This window comes from Coregonus lavaretus (assembly GCF_964263955.1).
Source record: "Coregonus lavaretus genome assembly, chromosome: 11".
Classification (NCBI taxonomy): Eukaryota; Metazoa; Chordata; class Actinopteri; order Salmoniformes; family Salmonidae; genus Coregonus; species Coregonus lavaretus.
In genome coordinates this window covers 11,429,748-11,448,702 of record NC_139998.1, presented here as the reverse complement: position 1 = coordinate 11,448,702, position 18,955 = coordinate 11,429,748, and the positions used below count along the sequence as shown (strand labels likewise).

Here is an 18,955-nt window from a genome sequence, read left to right as displayed (position 1 = left end):
AAATGGAAGAAGTTTGGACCCACCAAGACTCTTCCTAGAGCTGGCCGCCCGGGCAAACTGAGCAATCGAGGGAGAAGGACCTTGGTCAGGGAGGGGACCAAGAACCTGATGGTCACTGACAGAGCTCTGGAGATGGGAGAACCTTCCAGAAGGACAACCATCTCTGCAGCACTCCACCAAATCAGGCCTTTATGGTAGAGTGGCCAGGCGGAGGCCACTCCTCAGTAAAAGGCACATGACAGCCCGCTTGGAGTTTGCCAAAAGGCACCTAAAGGACTCTCAGACCATGAGAAACAAGATTCTCTGGACTGATGAAACCAAGATTGAACGCTTTGGCCTGAATGCCAAGCATCACGTCTGGAGGAAACCTGGCACCATCCCTATGGTGGTGGCAACATCATGCTGTGGGGATGTTTTTCAGTGGCAGGGACAGAGACTAGTCAGGATCGAGGGAAAGATGAACAGAGAAAAGTACAGAGATCCTTGATGAAAAGCTGCTCCAGAGCGCTCAGGACCTCAGACTGGGGCGAAGGTTCACCTTCCAACAGGACAACGACCCTAAGCACACAGCCAAGACAACGCAGGAGTGGCTTCAGGACAAGTCTCTGAATGTCCTTGAGTGGCCCAGCCAGAGCCCGGACTTGAACCCGATCAAACATCTCTGGAGAGACCTGAAAATAGCTGTGCAGCGACGCTCCCCATCCAACCTGACAGAGTATTCACGTAAATCATGCATTATAAACGAGAGATATCCGTATAAATTCAAGTCACTCCGTGCAGTTCAGACTGCCCTAACGAAGCTAGCAACTTACTTGAAGGCGAGCCCCTCGAAGGTAGGCGTGAGGGAGAGTTTGAAGGTCTGGCAGAGTGAGAGGGCACAGTCGAACAGTCCCGTTTGAACCAGCTGGGACACCATCTCCACTGCAGAGGCACTGCCTGCAACCCCACACACAGTACTGTATTAGATTTCTGGATTTAGATTGGGGAGTTGTGAAGAGATTAGTTGCCCTACAGGAATAATGGTCCCCTTCTAATTGATAATTTAAAGAAGCGCCAAAGGCTACAATTAATTATGGCTTACTGACTGACATGTCACCGTGGCATGGTACCTTTCATACATTTTAAGGAATATTGTGTCAGGTGTTGTACCTGCGATGGCAGCGGACGGTGGGTGGTGCTGAGCCAAGGTGAGGCGGCTACGGGCCAGGGCGTACTCCTTCTGAAGGTCCTTCAGCTCCAGGATGTCTATCTGACCGCTCACTGCAGACACACAGACATCTCTATTACAATATTATCAGAGCCAACATCTACTTCAGAACCAAGATCACTTCACGGTCATACACATTTCACAACCCAACAAATAGTAGTACAAAGACGAGAAATAGCTACGGCCATTGTATCTAGTCTCACCTGGACCAGTAGCAAACTCTCCATCGTAGTTCCTCTTTGGTGACGCGCCAGGCCTCTCATACATAGCTCCAGAGGACGGCTGTACGATCCAGGCGTAGTCAGGTCTGATGAGTCGTAGACAGTTGAGAGAGGCCAGGTAACAGTTAACCTGTTTCTGGAGACCTAGCTGTGTCCTCACCTCCCTGCCCAGACGCATGCCGTACTCAAACATCACTGTACCCGCTAGAAGAGAGAACAACAGAGTTATATAGACACACCATACAGAGAGGGACACACACACAAAATGGACAGTGATTAAAAATAAATACCATCACCTTCCTTTTCAAACAGCTACTAGCTGAAAGAAAGAGTCCCAGGCTCCTCTTACCTTTCCTGTAGTTGTGTCTGTTGATGTGGAAGGCGTAGAGCAGCTCGTAGTAGTTGTGGGACATCAGGTCCACTGCTCTGGCTCTGGACTCTATGATGCTCACCACCTGCAGCCAGAGAAGGACACAAGGGGAGGGTCAAAAACGTTGATCTAATATAATTATCTAGCGTGTCTATAATGTGATCTACTGGCCTCTAACCAAATGTAAAGAGAAAGTGTGTGTGTACCTCGTCGTGCAGGTTGACGTAGGAGAACTGGACCAGGTCCTGAAGTTGGGAGCGTTCACAAAGAACCACCACCAGCTGACGCAGACAGTCCAACTGCCTGCCTGAGTCAGGGTTTTGTGTGAGGGCTTCGTAGGCTTGGCTGTTGTGTCCCAGGTCCAGGTGGTGCTTGAAGATGCGGGTCCACAGGGCAGCCTGACTCCTGGGGTCGTTGACGGCCTCCGTTATGGCCAGAGTGGCTAGATGGATGACCAGCTCTGGTAGACCAACATCCTCCAGTAACCGCAGCACCTAATACACACACACTAAATTAAACCTGCACACATATCCACATTGGTGTATCAAAGAGAAGGGTTTCCAATCAATAGTAGCGTTGTCACGATACCAGAATTTTGTTTCGATACCGAAGGCATATTAGCTTTGAAATCAGCATATTTTGCATTATGGTTTGCATATTATCACAAACAAGGTACTAGGGGTAGTGAATTGATGTTAGCTTTAGCTGTAAGCTAGCAAGGACAGTTAGCCTACAAAGCTGGAAGCTACTGTTATCTTCTTGAATTGTAAAGTGTCCTAGCTTGTATGGACATTGTTAATTACTTTTACAAAACAATTTCAACATGCCGTGTCGCATTATTCAAGTGTGTTAACTTCTGTGCAGCATGAGGGGAGGTAACATGATGCAGCCCAGACTCCCAGTGCAGATTAAGTGGAGCAGGCATGACGCGCTCATGCTATAAGGGGGACATCGCTGATACAGACTTGATCCATAAGACACATGACAGAAGCAACAAAAAAATACTTGTACCGAACCTTTTATGTTCTAGTATCGAAAAAGTACCGAAGTTTCAGTATACCGTGCAACACTAATCCATAGTAACCTTGTTGTAGTACTGTAGTCTTGAGGCGTCTGCAGCCTCCTCCTCTTCAGCTCCTGTCAATCTCAGCAGAAACTCCTCCTTCTCCACCTCCGTCGCTGCCTCCTGAAAACACTGCAGTGCCTGGTGAAACAAAATGACAGGGGGTCAAAACACATGGCTACAAACATGATTGAGATTAGAACACAACAGATACAGTAAGCACTGATGCTACGGGTTGAATCAATCATAGGATACAGTTACAGCCCTTAGAACTACAGAAACAACCTCCAATAAAGTTATTTCAGAATGGTATGCTCAAATGCACTAAAAGAAATACACACCTTCTGTCCCTCTCCGTTGGCCAGGTAACACTGGCCCAGCATGAAGCGGCAGGAGCCCACGTTCACCTGACACCAGGGCCCGATGAGACGCACATACTCCTGGAGAGATAGAAAGGAGAGCGTGAGAATGGATTCTATTTCAAATGCATTAGTTGGATTTTTCATTAACCTCTTAAGGATCGGACCCCTTTTTTCAATTTTCGCCTAAAATCTAACTGCCTGTAGCTCAGCACCTGAAGCAAGGATATGCATATTCTTGATACCATTTGAAAGGAAACACTTGGAAGTTTGTGGAAATGTGAAATGAAATGTAGGAGAATAACACATTAGATCTGGTAAAAGATAATACAAACCAAAAAACATGTTTTTTTTTTGTTCCATCATCTTTGAAATGCAAGAGAAATGCCACAATATAATATTGCAGTTTAGATGTTGCCCACTAGATGGCAGCAGTGTCTGTGCAAAGTTTCAGTTTGATCCAGTGAAGCATTGCAATACTGGACTATTTTGTATCAAGTCTGCCCAAATGTGCCGAATTGGTCAATTGATACATTTTCAAGTACATAACTATAGAGAACATACAAAAACGGTAATACAAAAGGTAAGTCTACACACTCCCAGGAATGTCATACATGATCATTAGCTTTACACTAACTTTCACACATCTAGATGGCCGGGCAGGGTGGGTGTGGAGACAGACAGCAGGGGTTCAATCTGTAGAACCAAGTTCCTTCATTTGAATATAAACATTGATTTTATCAAACAAAACTATGCTATATTTTATCTCTGGGACCCTTAGGATGACAAAACAGAGCAAGATTACTGAATGTAAGTACATTATTTACCTTCAGAGGTGAATGTATCAAACCAGTTGCCGTGATAAGTTTGTTGTTGTGCACTCTCCTCAAACAATAGCATTGTCTTTTTTCACTGTAATAGCTACAGTAAATTGGACAGCACAGTTAGATTAACAAGAATTTAAGCTTTCTGCCCATATTAGACATGTCTATGTCCTGGAAAGTTTGCTGTAACTTACAACAGTCATGCTAATCACATTAGCTCAACCGTCCCGAATACGGGACACCGATCCCGTAGAGGTTAAATCTGCTTTGAGATTCAATCAATGCATTCAGTCCAGTCAAAAGTTTGGACACACCTATTCATTCTAGGGTTTTTCTTTATTTTTACTAGTTTCTACATTGTAGAATAAAAGACATCAAAACTATGAACTAACACATACGGAATCATGTAGTAACCACCAAAAAAAAAAGAAAAAAAAAAAAAAAGAAAAAAAGTGTTAAACTAATCAAAATATATTTTATATTTGAGATTCTTCAAAGTAGCCACCCCTTTGCGTTGATGACAGCTTTGCACACTCTTGGCATTCTCTCAACCAGCTTCACTAGGTAGTCACCTGGAATGCATTTAAATTGTCATGACTATCCAGTAAGGATCCAAATAGGTCAGATAAGGTTTGCAATGAATAACTTCAACCAGACCCTCTCACCCGTGGAGGGGGGGGAGGAGGGAACTGGTGGGGGGTTGACACCTCACGCCCGGTTGTAAATGAAGGAGTGAAGATTCAGGTCTCCCTCTCCAATGTTTACCAGAGGAATGTGCCTTTGTTTCCACAGACTTCTCCCACCGAAACGCTAACACGTTCTAAAGCGAATACTGGTACAATATTTTTAATATCAAACGTGAGGAAAGGTCACTGGGAATCATCGATGCAGCTGGCTAGCCTATCTTCAAAGAAGCAAGGAAAATAATCTCTGTAGTTCTGTTCAGGACTACACGACAAGTCATCGGAGACCGGACAACTACGAAGAGAACAACAGGAGCAGACTTGTTAGAAACTGGTTGGACAAACAAAGCCTTACAAGCGTGCCGCGAGAAGGCCCAATTCCCTTTCCTGGGTGGCCCGAATCACCGAGAGATCCCCGGCGAACTAAGACATTTCACGTAAATACATTCATGATTTCTTACTCAAAGCGGGCGGCGGTTCGTGTGCCAAGTATGTAATTACTGTAGGTGAGAGTAGTTTCTGAATGTATCGAGGTTAAGTGTCTCTGTCCCGCTCTTTCTTCCTCTCCATCTCCTCTTTTTAACAACAAGGTATGTTGTCATTCCGCTAGGGACCTGTTTTCTCCAGTCAATAACCGGTGCAGTGTGTGTGTGTATGTTTATCCTGTGTTCCCATTTAATTAGCTAGTAAATAAATAAACCAATGTGTAGTACTGAATCATAAGTTAGGCTCGGGTTTGCGGATGCAAGGAGGTTGCGACGTTCAGAATGATATGATACGAAGTTATGATTAATACATTTACTGTTTATAGATGTGATAGCTAAAGACCTGTTAAGTCGGGAGATGGTAACTCTTTAAAGAACTGCTCTCGTGGTGCCCCAGATCCTAATGAGTTAATTGTTACATGATTAATTTAAATTGGGTAACAATTAAACATAGTTAGAGATAAGTCTTCAGATGAATGTTAAAGTCACATCACGACACAATTAACAGGTGTGCCTTGTTAAAAGTTAGTTTGTGGAATCTCTTTCCTTCTTAATGCGTTTGAGCCAATCAGTTGTTTTGTGACAAGGTAGGGGGGGTATACAGAAGATGGCCCTATTTGGTAAAAGCCCAAGTCCATATTATGGCAAGAACAGCTCAAATAAGCAAAGAGAAACGACAGTCCATCATTACTTTAAGACATGAAGGTCAGTCAATACGGAAAATTAAGAACTTTGAAAGTTTCTTCAAGTGCAGTTGCAAAAACCATCAAGTGCTATGATGAAACTGGCTCTCATGAGGACCACCACAGGATAGGAAGACCCAGAGTTACCTCTGCTGCAGAGAAAAAGTTAATTAGTTACCAGCCTCAGAAATTGCAGCCCAAATAAATGCTTCAGAGTTCAAGTAACAAACACATCTCAACATCAACTGTTCAGAGGAGGCTGCGTGAAATCAGGCCTTCAGTCGAAATGCTGCAAAGAAACCACTACTAAAAGGACACCAATAAGAAGAAGTGGTGAGATGCAGAGTAGGTGAATGGATGATCTCTGCATGTGTGGTTCCCACCGTGAAGCATGGAGGTGGTGTGATGGTGCTTTGCTGGTGATACTGTCTGTGATTTATTTAGAATTCAAGGCACACATAACCAGCATGGATACCACAGCATTCTGCAGCGATACGCCATCCCATCTGGTTTGTGCTTAGTGGGACTATCATTTGTTTTTCAACAGGACAAATGACCCAACACACCTCCAGGCTGTGTAAGGGCTATTTGACCAAGAAGGAGTGTGATGGAGTGCTGCGTCAGATGACAAGGCCTCCACAATCACCCGACCTCAACCCAATTCAGATAGTTTGGGATGAGTTGGACCACAGAGTGAAGGAAAAGCAGCCAACAAATGCTCAGCATATGTGGGAACTCCTTCAAGACTGTTGGAAAAGCATTCCAGGTGAAGCTGGTTGAGAGAATGCCAAAGTCTGCAAAGCTGTCATCAAGGCAAAGGGTGGCTACTTTGAAAAATCTCAAATATAAAACATCGATTTGTTTAACACCTTTTTGGTTACCACATTATTCCATATGTATTATTTCATAGTTTTGATGTCTTCACTATTATTCTACAATGTAGAAAATAGTAAAAATAAAGAAAAACCCTTGAATGAGTAGGTGTGTCCAAACTTTTGATTGGTACTGTACATCTTTATTGTTCGAATTGGGAAACTGGCAGTCGGGGGAAAAAACGACAACCTAACATACATAACTACACTTAACAAAAATATAACCGCAACATGTATGTGTTGGTTCCATGTTTCATGAGCTGAAATAAGAGATAACAGAAATGTGTTTACATCCCTGTTAGTGTGCATTTCTCCTTTGCCATAATCCATCCACCTAACAGGTGTGGCATATCAAGAAGCTGATTAAATAGCATGATCATTACACAGGTGCACCTTGTGTTGGGGACAATAAAAGGCCAACTAAAATGTGCAGTTGTGTCACACAACACAATGCCACAGATGTCTCAAGTTGAGGGAGCATGCAACTGGCATTCTGACTGCAGGAATGTGCACCAGAGCTTTCGCCAAATAATTGAATGTTAATTTCTCTACCATAAGCCGCCTCCAACATAGTTTTAGAGAATTTGGCAGTAAGTCCAACCGGCCTCACAACCGCAGACCACGTGTAACCACGCCAGCCCAGGACCTCCACATCCGGTTTCTTCACCTGCGGGATCATCTGAGACCAGCCACCCGGACAGCTGATGAAACTGTGGGTTTGCACAACCGAATAATTTCTGCACAAACTTTCAGAAACCAACTAAAGGAAGCTCATCTGCGTGCTCGTCGTCCTCAACAGGGTCATGACCGGACTGCAGTTCTGCGTCTAAAATTACTTCAGTGGGCAAATGCGCACTTTCGATGGCCACTGGCAGTGTGCTATTCCCGGATGAATCCCGTTTTCAACAGTACCGGGCAGATGGCAGACAACGTATGGCGTCGTGTGGGGAAACAGAAAATGTCACTGTTCTTCCATTGCCTGCATACTCACTAGACATGTCACCCATTGGGCAGTTTGGGATGCTCTGGAGCAATGTGAACGACAGCGTGTTCAAGTAGCCGCCAATATCCAGCAACTTCGCACAGCCATTGAAGAGGAGTGGGACAACATTCCACAATTAACAGCCTGATCAACTACGCGAAGGAGATGTGTCACACTGCATGGGGCAAATGGTGGTCACAACAGATGCATATCTGTATTCCCAGTGAAATCCATAGATTTGGGCCTAATTTATTTATTTTAATTGACTGATATCCTTATATGAACTGTAAAACCTTTGAAATAGTTGCATTTTGCATTTATGTTTTTGTTCAGTATATTATGTGAGAGGGTCGCTGAGTCTGTGGGAAGTGTCTCACCTGTAGTTGTGTGTACTGGCAGTTGCCCATCAGACATTCAGGGAACTGGAAGCCTGGATTGTTAGGCCAACTAGAGAGATAGTGTTGAGGGACAACTTTTTCCATAATATACAGTGCCTTCGGAAAGTATTCAGACCAGTTGACTTTTTCCACATTTTGTTACAGCCTTATTCTAAAATGTATTAATATATATATATACACATTTTTGCAATCTACACATAATACCCCATAATGACAAAGTGAAAACATTTTTTATACAAAGTGAAAACATTTTTTATACATGTTTGCAAATTTATTCAGCCAAAAAAAATAATCACAAATACCTTATTCACATAAGTAGTCAGACCCTTTGCTATGAGACTCGAAATTGAGCTCAAGTGCATCCGGTTTCCATAGATCATCCTTGAGATGTTTCTACAACTTGGAGTTCATCTGTGGTAAATTCAATTGATTGGACATGATTTGGAAAGGCACACACACCTGTCTAGATAAGGTCCCACAGTTGACAGTGCATGTCAGAGCAAAAACCAAGCCATGAGGTCGAAGAAATTGTCCGAAGAGCTCAGGGGACAGGATTGCGTCGAGGCACAGATCTGGGGAAGGGTAACAAAAAATGTCTGCATCATTGAAGGTCCCCAAGAACACAGTGGCCTCCATCATGCTTAAATGGAAGAAGTTTGGAACCACCGCTTGGCCAAACTGAGCAATCGGGGAAGAAGGTTATTGGTCACTGAGGTGACCAAGAACCCGATGGTCACTCTGACAGAGCTCTAGAGTTCCTCTGTGGAGATGGGAGAACCTTCCAGAAGGACAACCATCTCTGCAGCACTACACCAATCAGGCCTTTATAATAGTGGCCAGATGGAAGCCACTCCTCAGTAAGGCACATGACAGCCCGCTTGGAGTTTGCCGAAAGGCACCTAAAGACTCTCAGACCATGAGAAACAATATTCTCTGGTCTGATGAAACCAAGATTGAACTCTTTAGCCTGAATGCCAAGCGTCACGTCTGGAGGAAACCTGGCACCATCCCTACGGTGAAGCATGGTGGCAGCATCATGCTGTGAGGATGTTTTTCAACGGCAGGGACTGGGAGACTAGTCAGGATCGAGGCAAAGATGAACGGAGAACAGTAGAGCGATCCTTGATGAAAACCTGCTCCAGAGTGCTCAGGAACCCAGACTGTGGTGAATGTTCACCTTCCAACAGGACAACAACAACAGAAGAACACAGCCAAGACAACGCAGGAGTGGCTTTGGGACAAGTCTCTGAATGTCCTTGAGTGGCCCAGCCAGAGCCTGGACTTGAACCCAAAAAAAACATCTCTGGAGAGACCTGAAAATAGCTGTGCAGCAACACTCCCCATCCAACCTGACAGAGCTTGAGAGGATCTGCAAAGAATAATGGGAGAAACTTCCCAAATACAGGTGTGCCAAACTTGTAGCGTCATACCCAAGAAGACAATGCTGTAAATCGCTGCCAAAGGTGCTTCAACAAAGTACTGAGTAAAGGGTCTGAATACTTACGTACAATTGAGATATATATATATATATATATATATATATATACACACACACACACACACACAGTGAGGAGCACACCCCTGTATAAAAGACACCTGTCCAGAAGCAATCAGATTCCAAACTCTCCACCATGGCCAAGACCAAAGAGCTCTCCAAGGATGTCAGGGACAAGATTGTAGACCTACACAAGGCTGGAATGGGCTACAAGACCATCGCCAAGCAGCTTGGTGAGAAGGTGACAACAGTTGGTGCGATTATTCGCAAATGGAAGAAATACAAAAGAACTGTCAATCTCCCTCGGCCTGGGGCTCCATGCAAGATCTCACCTCGTGGAGTTGCAATGATCATGAGAACGCAATGTCCCCCTGCTCAAGAAAGCACATATACAGTGGGGAAAAAAAGTATTTAGTCAGCCACCAATTGTGCAAGTTCTCCCACTTAAAAAGATGAGAGAGGCCTGTAATTTTCATCATAGGTACACGTCAACTATGACAGACAAAATGAGAAAAAAAATTCCAGAAAATCACATTGTAGGATTTTTAATGAATTTATTTGCAAATTATGGTGGAAAATAAGTATTTGGTCAATAACAAAAGTTTCTCAATACTTTGTTATATACCCTTTGTTGGCAATGACACAGGTCAAACGTTTTCACAAGGTTTTCACACACTGTTGCTGGTATTTTGGCCTATTCCTCCATGCAGATCTCCTCTAGAGCAGTGATGTTTTGGGGCTGTCGCTGGGCAACACAGACTTTCAACTCCCTCCAAAGATTTTATATGGGGTTGAGATCTGGAGACTGGCTAGGCCACTCCAGGACCTTGAAATGCTTCTTACGAAGCCACTCCTTCGTTGCCCGGGAGGTGTGTTTGGGATCATTGTCATGCTGAAAGACCCAGCCACGTTTCATCTTCAATGCCCTTGCTGATGGAAGGAGGTTTTCACTCAAAATCTCACGATACATGGCCCAATTCATTCTTTCCTTTACACGGATCAGTTGTCCTGGTCCCTTTGCAGAAAAACAGCCCCAAAGCATGTTGTTTCCACCCCCAGGCTTCACAGTAGGTATGGTGTTCTTTGGATGCAACTCAGCATTCTTTGTCCTCCAAACACGACGAGTTGAGTTTTTACCAAAAAGTTCTATTTTGGTTTCATCTGACCATATGACATTCTCCCAATCCTCTTCTAGATCATCCAAATGCACTCTTCAGACGGGCCTGGACATGTACTGGCTTAAGCAGGGGGACACATCTGGCAATGCAGGATTTGAGTCCCTGGCGGCGTAGTGTGTTACTGATGGTAGGCTTTGTTACTTTGGTCCCAGCTCTCTGCAGGTCATTCACTAGGTCCCCCCGTGTGGTTCTGGGATTTTTGCTCACCGTTCTTGTGATAATTTTGACCCCACGGGGTAAGATCTTGCGTGGAGCCCCAGATCGAGGGAGATTATCAGTGGTCTTGTATGTCTTCCATTTCTTAATAATTGCTCCCACAGTTGATTTCTTCAAACCAAGCTGCTTACCTATTGCAGATTCAGTCTTCCCAGCCTGGTGCAGGTCTACAATTTTGTTTCTGGTGTCATTTGACAGCTCTTTGGTCTTGGCCATAGTAGAGTTTGGAGTGTGACTGTTTGAGGTTGTGGACAGGTGTCTTTTATACTGATAACAAGTTCAAACATGTGCCATTAATACAGGTAATGAGTGGAGGACAGAGGAGCCTCTTAAAAAATAAGTTACAGGTCTGTGAGAGCCAGAAATCTTGCTTGTTTGTAGGTGACCAAATACTTATTTTCCACCATAATTTGCAAATAAATTCATTAAAAATCCTACAATGTGATTTTCTGGATTTCTTTTTCTCAATTTGTCTGTCATAGTTGACGTGTACCTATGATGAAAATTACAGGCCTCTCATCTTTTTAAGTGGGAGAACTTGCACAATTGGTGGCTGACTAAATACTTTTTATCCCCACTGTACATGCTCGTCTGAAGTTTGCCAATGAACATCTGAATGATTCAGAGGAGAACTGGGTGAAAGTGTAGTGGTCAGATGAGACCAAAACCAAGCTCTTTGGCATCAACTCAACTCGCCGTGTTTGGAGGAGGAATGCTGCCTATGATCCCAAGAACACCATCCCCACCGTCAAACATTGAGATGGAAACATTATGCTTTGGGGGTGTTTTTCTGCTAAGGGGACAGGACAACTTCACCGCATCAAAGGGACGATGGACGGCGCCATGTACCGTCAAATCTTGGGTGAGAACCTCCTTCCCTCAGCCAGGGCATTGAAAATGGGTCGTGGATGAGTATTCCAGCATGACAATGACCCAAAACACACAGCCAAGGCAACAAAGGAGTGGCTCAAGAAGAAGCACATTAAGGTCCTGGAGTGGCCTAGCCAGTCTCCAGACCTTAATCCCATAGAAAATCTGTGGAGGGAGCTGAAGGTTCGAGTTGCCAAACGTCAGCCTCGAAACCTTAATGACTTGGAGAAGATCTGCAAAGAGGAGTGGAACAAAATCCCTCCTGAGATGTGTGCAAACCTGGTGGCCAACTACAAGAAACGTCTGACCTCTGATTGCCAACAAGGGTTTTGCCACCAAGTACTAAGTCATGTTTTGCAGAGGTGTCAAATACTTATTTCCCTCATTAAAATGCATTTCAAATTTATAACATTTTTGACATGCGTTTTTCTGGATTTTTTTGTTGTTATTCTGTCTCTCACTGTTCAAATAAACCTACCATTAAAATGATACACTGATCATTTCTTTGTCAGTGGGCAAACGTACAAAATCAGCAGGGGATCAAATACTTTTTCCCCCTCACTGTGTGTGTATATCTTTTTTTTAACCTGTTTTTGCTTTGTCATTATGGGGTATTGTGTGTAGATGAAGAAAAAAAACATTTAATCAATTTTAGAATAAGGCTGTAACGTAACAAAATGTGGAAAGGGGTCTGAATACTTTCCGAAGGCACTCTACAGTACACCTCACTGCAACTCATAAAGGTTAGTCAAAACTTGCCTAGCGTATGCTAATGCCTGTGAAATATAAGAAAAACCTAGCACAAAGCATATCAACTCTGGTCTAGCTCAGCTGTTTTTGAGGATAAAAATAGCAATGAGAATAGAAGGGTTCAGAACTTTTGTGAAACATCACAGTACAGTTAAAATATATGGCAAATAGAAATCCAATATGGATGGTGTTAAGAGATAGATGGGAGGTGTTGAATGGAGCTGAAGGATGGGACTAATAACAACAAGATAACTAATGTAAAGCATACCGTGTCCATAATAAGTATATAGGTTGAGATCTTGTGTGAAACAGTTAGAAAGATATGGCATATAGAAGCAAACTGGATGGACATCATGAAAATGATCAGAGAGGTTGAGGGTAGAGGAAGTTCAGGAGTGAAAACAAACAAAATATAATTATTGTAAAATTGACTGTGTCCATAAAATGTATATAGTATGTAAACTCAGCAAAAAAAGAAACGTCTCTTTTTCAGGACCCTGTCTTTCAAAGATAATTTGTAAAAATCCAAATAACTTCACAGATCTTCATTGTAAAGGATTTAAACACTGTTTCCCAGGCTTGTTCAATGAACCATAAACAATTAATGAACATGCACCTGTGGAACGGTCGTTAAGACACTAACAGCTTACAGACGGTAGGCAATTAAGGTCACAGTTATGAAACCTTAGGACACTAAAAGAGGCCTTTCTACTGACTCTGAAAAACACCAAAAGAAAGATGCCCAGGGTCCCTGCGTGAACGTGCCTTAGGCATGCTGAAAGGAGGCATGAGGACTGCAGATGTGGCCAGGGCAATAAATTGCAATGTCCGTACTGTGAGACGCCTAAGACAGCCCTACAGGGAGACAGGACGGACAGCTGATCGTCCTCGCAGTGGCAGACCACGTGTAACAACACCTGCACAGGATCGGTACATCCGAACATCACACCTGCAGGACAGGTACAGGATGCCAACAACAACTGCCCGAGTTACACCAGGAACGCACAATCCCTCCATCAGAGCTCAGACTGTCCGCAATAGGCTGAGAGAGGCTGGACTGAGGGCTTGTAGCCTATGGGCACAAACCCACCGTTGCTGGACCAGACAGGACTGGCAAAAAGTGCTCTTCACTGACAAGTCACGGGTTTGTCTCATCAGGGGTAATGGTCGGATTCGCGTTTATCGTCGAAGGAATGAGCGTTACACCGAGGCCTGTACTCTGGAGCGGGATCGATTTGGAGGCGGATGGTCCGTCATGGTCCGGGGCGGTGTCACAGCATCATCGGACTGAGCTTGTTGTCGTTGCAGGCAATCTCAACGCTGTGCGTTACAGGGAAGACATCCTCCTCCCTCATGTGGTACCCTTCCTGCATGCTCATCCTGACATGACCCTCCAGCATGACAATGCCACCAGCCGTACTGCTCGTTCTGTGCATGATTTCCTGCAAGACAGGAATGTCAGTGTTCTGCCATGGCCAGCGAAGAACCCGGATCTCAATCCCATTGAGCACATCTGGGACCTGTTGGATCGGAGGGTGAGGGCTAGGGCCATTCCCCCCAGAAATGTCCGGGAACTTGCAGGTGCCTTGGTGGAAGAGTGGGGTAACATCTCACAGCAAGAACTGGCAAATCTGGTGCAGTCCATGAGGAGGAGATGCACTGCAGTACTTAATGCAGCTGGTGGCCACACCAGATACTGACTGTTACTTTGGATTTTGACCACCCCCTTTGTTCAGGGACATATTATTCAATTTCTGTTAATCACGTCTGTGAAACTTGTTCAGTTTATGTCTCAGTTGTTGAATCTTATGTTCATACAAATATTTACAGGTTAAGTTTGCTTAAAATAAAACGCAGTTGACAGTGACAGGACGTTTCTTTTTTTGCTGAGTTTATAAGCTGGAAGTAGAGGCCTAAGCGTTGTTGTTCACTAGTTTACTCCAATTTTATAAAGGATATATATATGAGAAAAAAAACATATGGGGGATTGGAAGTGATGCAGACAATTACATTGATGGAACTTACAATCTGCAGTATTAAAGCTGATCTACCCCCCAAAAAAAGAATTAAGAAAAAAAAAGAATAGCTTTGCCTAAAGCATATATTGACTCTAGAGCTAGCTTAGCGTATCGGTGCGTGTGAGGATACAGTTGCTGAGCCAGCAGGGTGACCACACTGGAGACCATTTGGGGCCAGTGGAGTGGGGCCGTGCTCTGCTGCTGGGAGTAGATCTGGGTGATGATGGCCTTCCGTGCTACGCTCTGGTAGAACAGCTCCACCACCGTCTGAGGGCTCAACACTAATGGGGGAGGTGGAAAGGATTTAGTCCATGTTTGAGATCGACTACGTTGCAGTCAGACTTCTAATAACTACACATTATGCGATCAAGATTAGTGAATTTTGTGCCTTGCTGTGATCCCCTCAAACACACCTGATCTGTTGCTGGCCAGGGCTGGAGAATCAGACAGCTCCAAGACTGACAGGTGCTGCAGGTTGGCATCTCTGGAGAAGGAAACTAAAATGTTACTTGATTTTCTACGAGGAATCCGAAACTACAATTTGGCCCTCATATAAGCTGACTGTAGTATCTGTATAGCATGTGTGTGTGTGTGTGTGTGTGTGTGTGTACGTACATGATGTCGAGGGGCACGGCCGTGGCCAGGCTCTGACTGATGTGTTTGAGGAGATAGTAGGAGGAGAGCAGGTGAGAGGAGCGGGGGATCAGGTCCTGTTGTAACTGGAGCAGCTGATTCCCACCAGCCAGGAACACCTGGAAAACACACACACACCCAGAGATGCATGCAAAGAGACAAACACACGTTTTAAGTCAAAGGAGTAGCTGGAGATGTGAACGGCTGAAAGTGGTTATGGTATGTGTCCAAATGTCAAGAAATACTGTAACACGTGTTTACATGCTGCAGTATGTATGATTGTGCAGTGTGTGTATACGTACATTGTCTCCGAGGCGTAGGTAGAGCTGCTGCAGTATGAGCAGGTCCCTACAGAACAGGGCTCTGGTCATGGCCATCTGGCAGACGGCCTGACAGATTACAGCCACCGCCACACTGCTGCCATACAGCTGGGACAGACTGATACGCACCGACAGGCCTGCTGGGGGACACACAAGCCAGACACAGGTAAAAACACACATCAGTTTACACTTGAACCATTCCGATGATTTTCATTTAGAAGTATGTCCGACCGCAGTTTGAACACAGACAGCTCAAACAGCATTCAGTTTAAGTTTCTACTCAAATAACAATAGACCCTAAAATGTAAGGGTGGATAAAACAATCATCATTTAGCATTATGTAGGGATAATCTGTGTTGAGATATTAACATTGGTATAGCGTGGTAGGTATAATATGATCTAGGTCTTACCTGTGGTGTGAGGTCCCTCTCCTCCTGGCTCCGAGTCAGTCTCCAGGTCCATCTCTCTGATCAGTACAGCCATGGCCGACACCGGGTTACGGATGTCCTGCAGCTTGTTCTGGATGTCCTCGATCACATTCTCACTACGATGGGAATGAAAAATGCATAACGGTCAGTCACACAACACCACATAACACAGCAATGCCTAAATGTGTATGACCCATAGGAGGTCAAGAAGGCTTGTTGGTTGAAATTCTATTATTGAGAATTGAAGTTTGGCCATTATTTTTCAATGAGAATTTCTCAATTCATTAATTGACTTTCAATTTACTTCCATAGACGGTACATAGGCATTTTCAAAAAGTAAACTGTGTGTTTGTGTGTAGTACTGACTTGTCATTGGCCAGTAGGTTCTCCAGCACCATCTCTGCAGCCCTCTCAGGTGACTGTAAATGTTCCAGGGCCTTCTCCATCTCATAGGCCATGTCCCCCGGCACCGCGTCACTCACCAACCTCAGACACTGCACCAGCTGCAGCACGTCACGACCAACTTCAGGGTCTGGCCATAGGGAAACATCGTAAAAGGGAAACTGGGGTCAGTGGGGAGCCCTGAAGAGCCAAAATTGCAGACATAACCAAACAAATGGGGAAAGGATGAGTCTAGGGAGGTGTTACAGAACCAAAATGTCTACCTTACAAGAAACAAAACCAACTTGGTACTTTAAGCCAGAATGGCTACTTTGAATACAGTTGACAAAAAGATACCCGGTGAGTCAAGTGGGTAAAGAGCCCTCTGGATCTAAAATGGCTACTAGGTCTATACATAAAGAACTAGTAGACAGAGGCATGAGAGAACCAGTCAGTCCCACCGCGATACTGCATAATGCAAGGGCTTACAAATTTGACCAATCACGGCACTATTTCTGCACATAACAGTCAAATCATCACAACTGTATCACATAAAAAAACTGACCCGTCACCGCAGTACAAAAAGATGGCTCAGTAGTAGACAGGAAAAGGGTTTGGAGAAAGGTCTTTACCTTCAGTGACAGGCGTCTCCTCCTCTGAGAACAGGTACTCATCAAAGGACAGGTACAGGTGGTCCACAGCAAAGCAGGGCAGCAGGAATGACACAAAGCCCTTCAATAAACACACAGTCAATCACTGATTGACGAAAATCCAGAAAAATACTTTTAATAGAAAATGGGTCCCCTTAGTACCTTTTGGAATATATGGTCCTGAAGAAACTATGCAGAAAACATCAAATAAACAAGACAGGTATAAGAGAGCCTCTCCTTCCCATACCTTCTTGAGCACACAGACCATGTGTGTGTGTGGGTTGAGCAGCAGGCCGAGCGGAGTGGCCAGAGCCTCCTGGTACTGCAGACAGCAGGCGTAGAATTTGGACCAGAACTCCACTTGCAGCTGCCTGTACTCTTCCTGGCTAAACTCAAACTCAGTCACACTGCTCTGCAGCTACACCGGGGGAGAGAGAGGACTACATATTGGAAACACAGCAGAAACCGGTCGATAGAAAAGTCAGTAGAAGGGATGAAAAAAGGGAGAGAGTGAGAATAAATTACCTCATTCTCCACAGCAATTGTCACTTCTTTCTTGAGGGTCTCCCAGGGGATGTCAGCAATTCGCTCGGTGCCTCTCCTGTAAATCTGTAAGGCTTTGACTATAGCAGAGGCAGTGAATCTCAGGGGGGAGAAGAGCATGTCCAGGTAGGTCTCCTGTCATAACGCGAGAGATGACAAATTAGCTTGATTATAAAATGTACCGTTTTTCTTACGTGGCGAGGCCCAATAGTGACAATATGGAAAAAGAGGATACTTGTTTTGGAGATAGATCAAATTGTGGGGATGTGGATCTTTCCCTTTCAAGATGACTCGATTCGTATCTAGAAACATGGGCTCCGATACGACACGCTTTAGTTTGAAACGATTCTGTGCTATTCGGTTTGATTAGAGGATCGAATCAATGCGATTCAGTTCGCTGCTATACGATGCACTTACATTTATTGCATAAACACATTAATTTCCCCTTCTAAATTAAAATCTGTTGCTGATGGAGCTCATGAGCTGGGCCTCTCTGAACTGACTTCTCTTCCTCTGTGTGCATTTGTGTCAATTATGTACACGTCTATGGTGTATGTAGTCACCCGAGCTGAGCCATAAGGGAGACCACCACACTATCAGATGGGGATGGGGCAATGTCTCATTGATTAACTTGTCATGTTTGCAGATTATAAGTGTTTGAGCTAGTATTGTCTCAATATCCATCTTTAAAACTGAACTATGACATAGCCAATGAATATATTGCACAACTTTGAATTAACCCCAGTCTCAAAATCCAAATGGTTTTCAACGTTTGGAAGTTAAGGGAGTGAGCTTCTTCTCCCACGTCGGCTATGCAGTGCGGCTCACGAAAGTGATTGCTGTTCTTGTTATCAACTTTCCCCTGTACATCAAAAAAATTTACATATAGACTGATTGTTTAAAGCTGGAATCCATATCCATTTGCGATATTACAACAAAGAAGTTACTGCAAACAAACAGTTTTCTCCCGTCAGACATCATTGCACGTGCGATACAAGAGCACAATATGTACGGTATTCTTTTTTTGCCACGCTGCGCAACGCTCCTCAACTCGGCAACAAAAACAATATCGTGGTGGGGCGGCCAGTGGCACCGCTTCCTCCTAAAGCAAAAAACACTAACTATTGCTGATAGTGAACCTGAACAATCAAAATAAAATACAATGTAAGCACGGATCAGCAGTTGTCTCCAGTAGCTTACTTTTGTTCCGGTAAAACAGTGCATCTGATAACAATAACCTAGCAAATTAGATTGGTTGTCCCTAAACTAATAATGCCTAATATTACGCAAGCCATTTTACCAGCATTTGAATGCTGAAGGTGCCGT

The 18,955-nt window shown here is 44.2% G+C and overlaps 1 protein-coding gene across 1 annotated transcript in view; it reads right to left on the bottom strand.

Moving 5' to 3' along the window:
* Positions 1–18,955, bottom strand: part of nup160 (nucleoporin 160) — a 33,087-nt gene that overhangs the window by 2,371 nt on the left and 11,761 nt on the right. The window contains exons 9-25 of the mRNA XM_084171848.1: positions 17,612–17,764; positions 17,334–17,504; positions 17,069–17,168; positions 16,422–16,587; positions 16,038–16,171; positions 15,610–15,767; positions 15,290–15,426; positions 15,088–15,158; positions 14,805–14,955; positions 8,127–8,196; positions 3,203–3,301; positions 2,883–3,002; positions 2,005–2,292; positions 1,778–1,883; positions 1,411–1,632; positions 1,150–1,260; positions 813–936 (exon numbers count right to left, since the gene is read on the bottom strand). Of these exons, the coding sequence (XP_084027974.1) occupies positions 813–936; positions 1,150–1,260; positions 1,411–1,632; positions 1,778–1,883; positions 2,005–2,292; positions 2,883–3,002; positions 3,203–3,301; positions 8,127–8,196; positions 14,805–14,955; positions 15,088–15,158; positions 15,290–15,426; positions 15,610–15,767; positions 16,038–16,171; positions 16,422–16,587; positions 17,069–17,168; positions 17,334–17,504; positions 17,612–17,764 (2,381 nt within the window). The remainder of the gene's footprint in view (positions 1–812; positions 937–1,149; positions 1,261–1,410; positions 1,633–1,777; positions 1,884–2,004; positions 2,293–2,882; positions 3,003–3,202; positions 3,302–8,126; positions 8,197–14,804; positions 14,956–15,087; positions 15,159–15,289; positions 15,427–15,609; positions 15,768–16,037; positions 16,172–16,421; positions 16,588–17,068; positions 17,169–17,333; positions 17,505–17,611; positions 17,765–18,955) is intronic.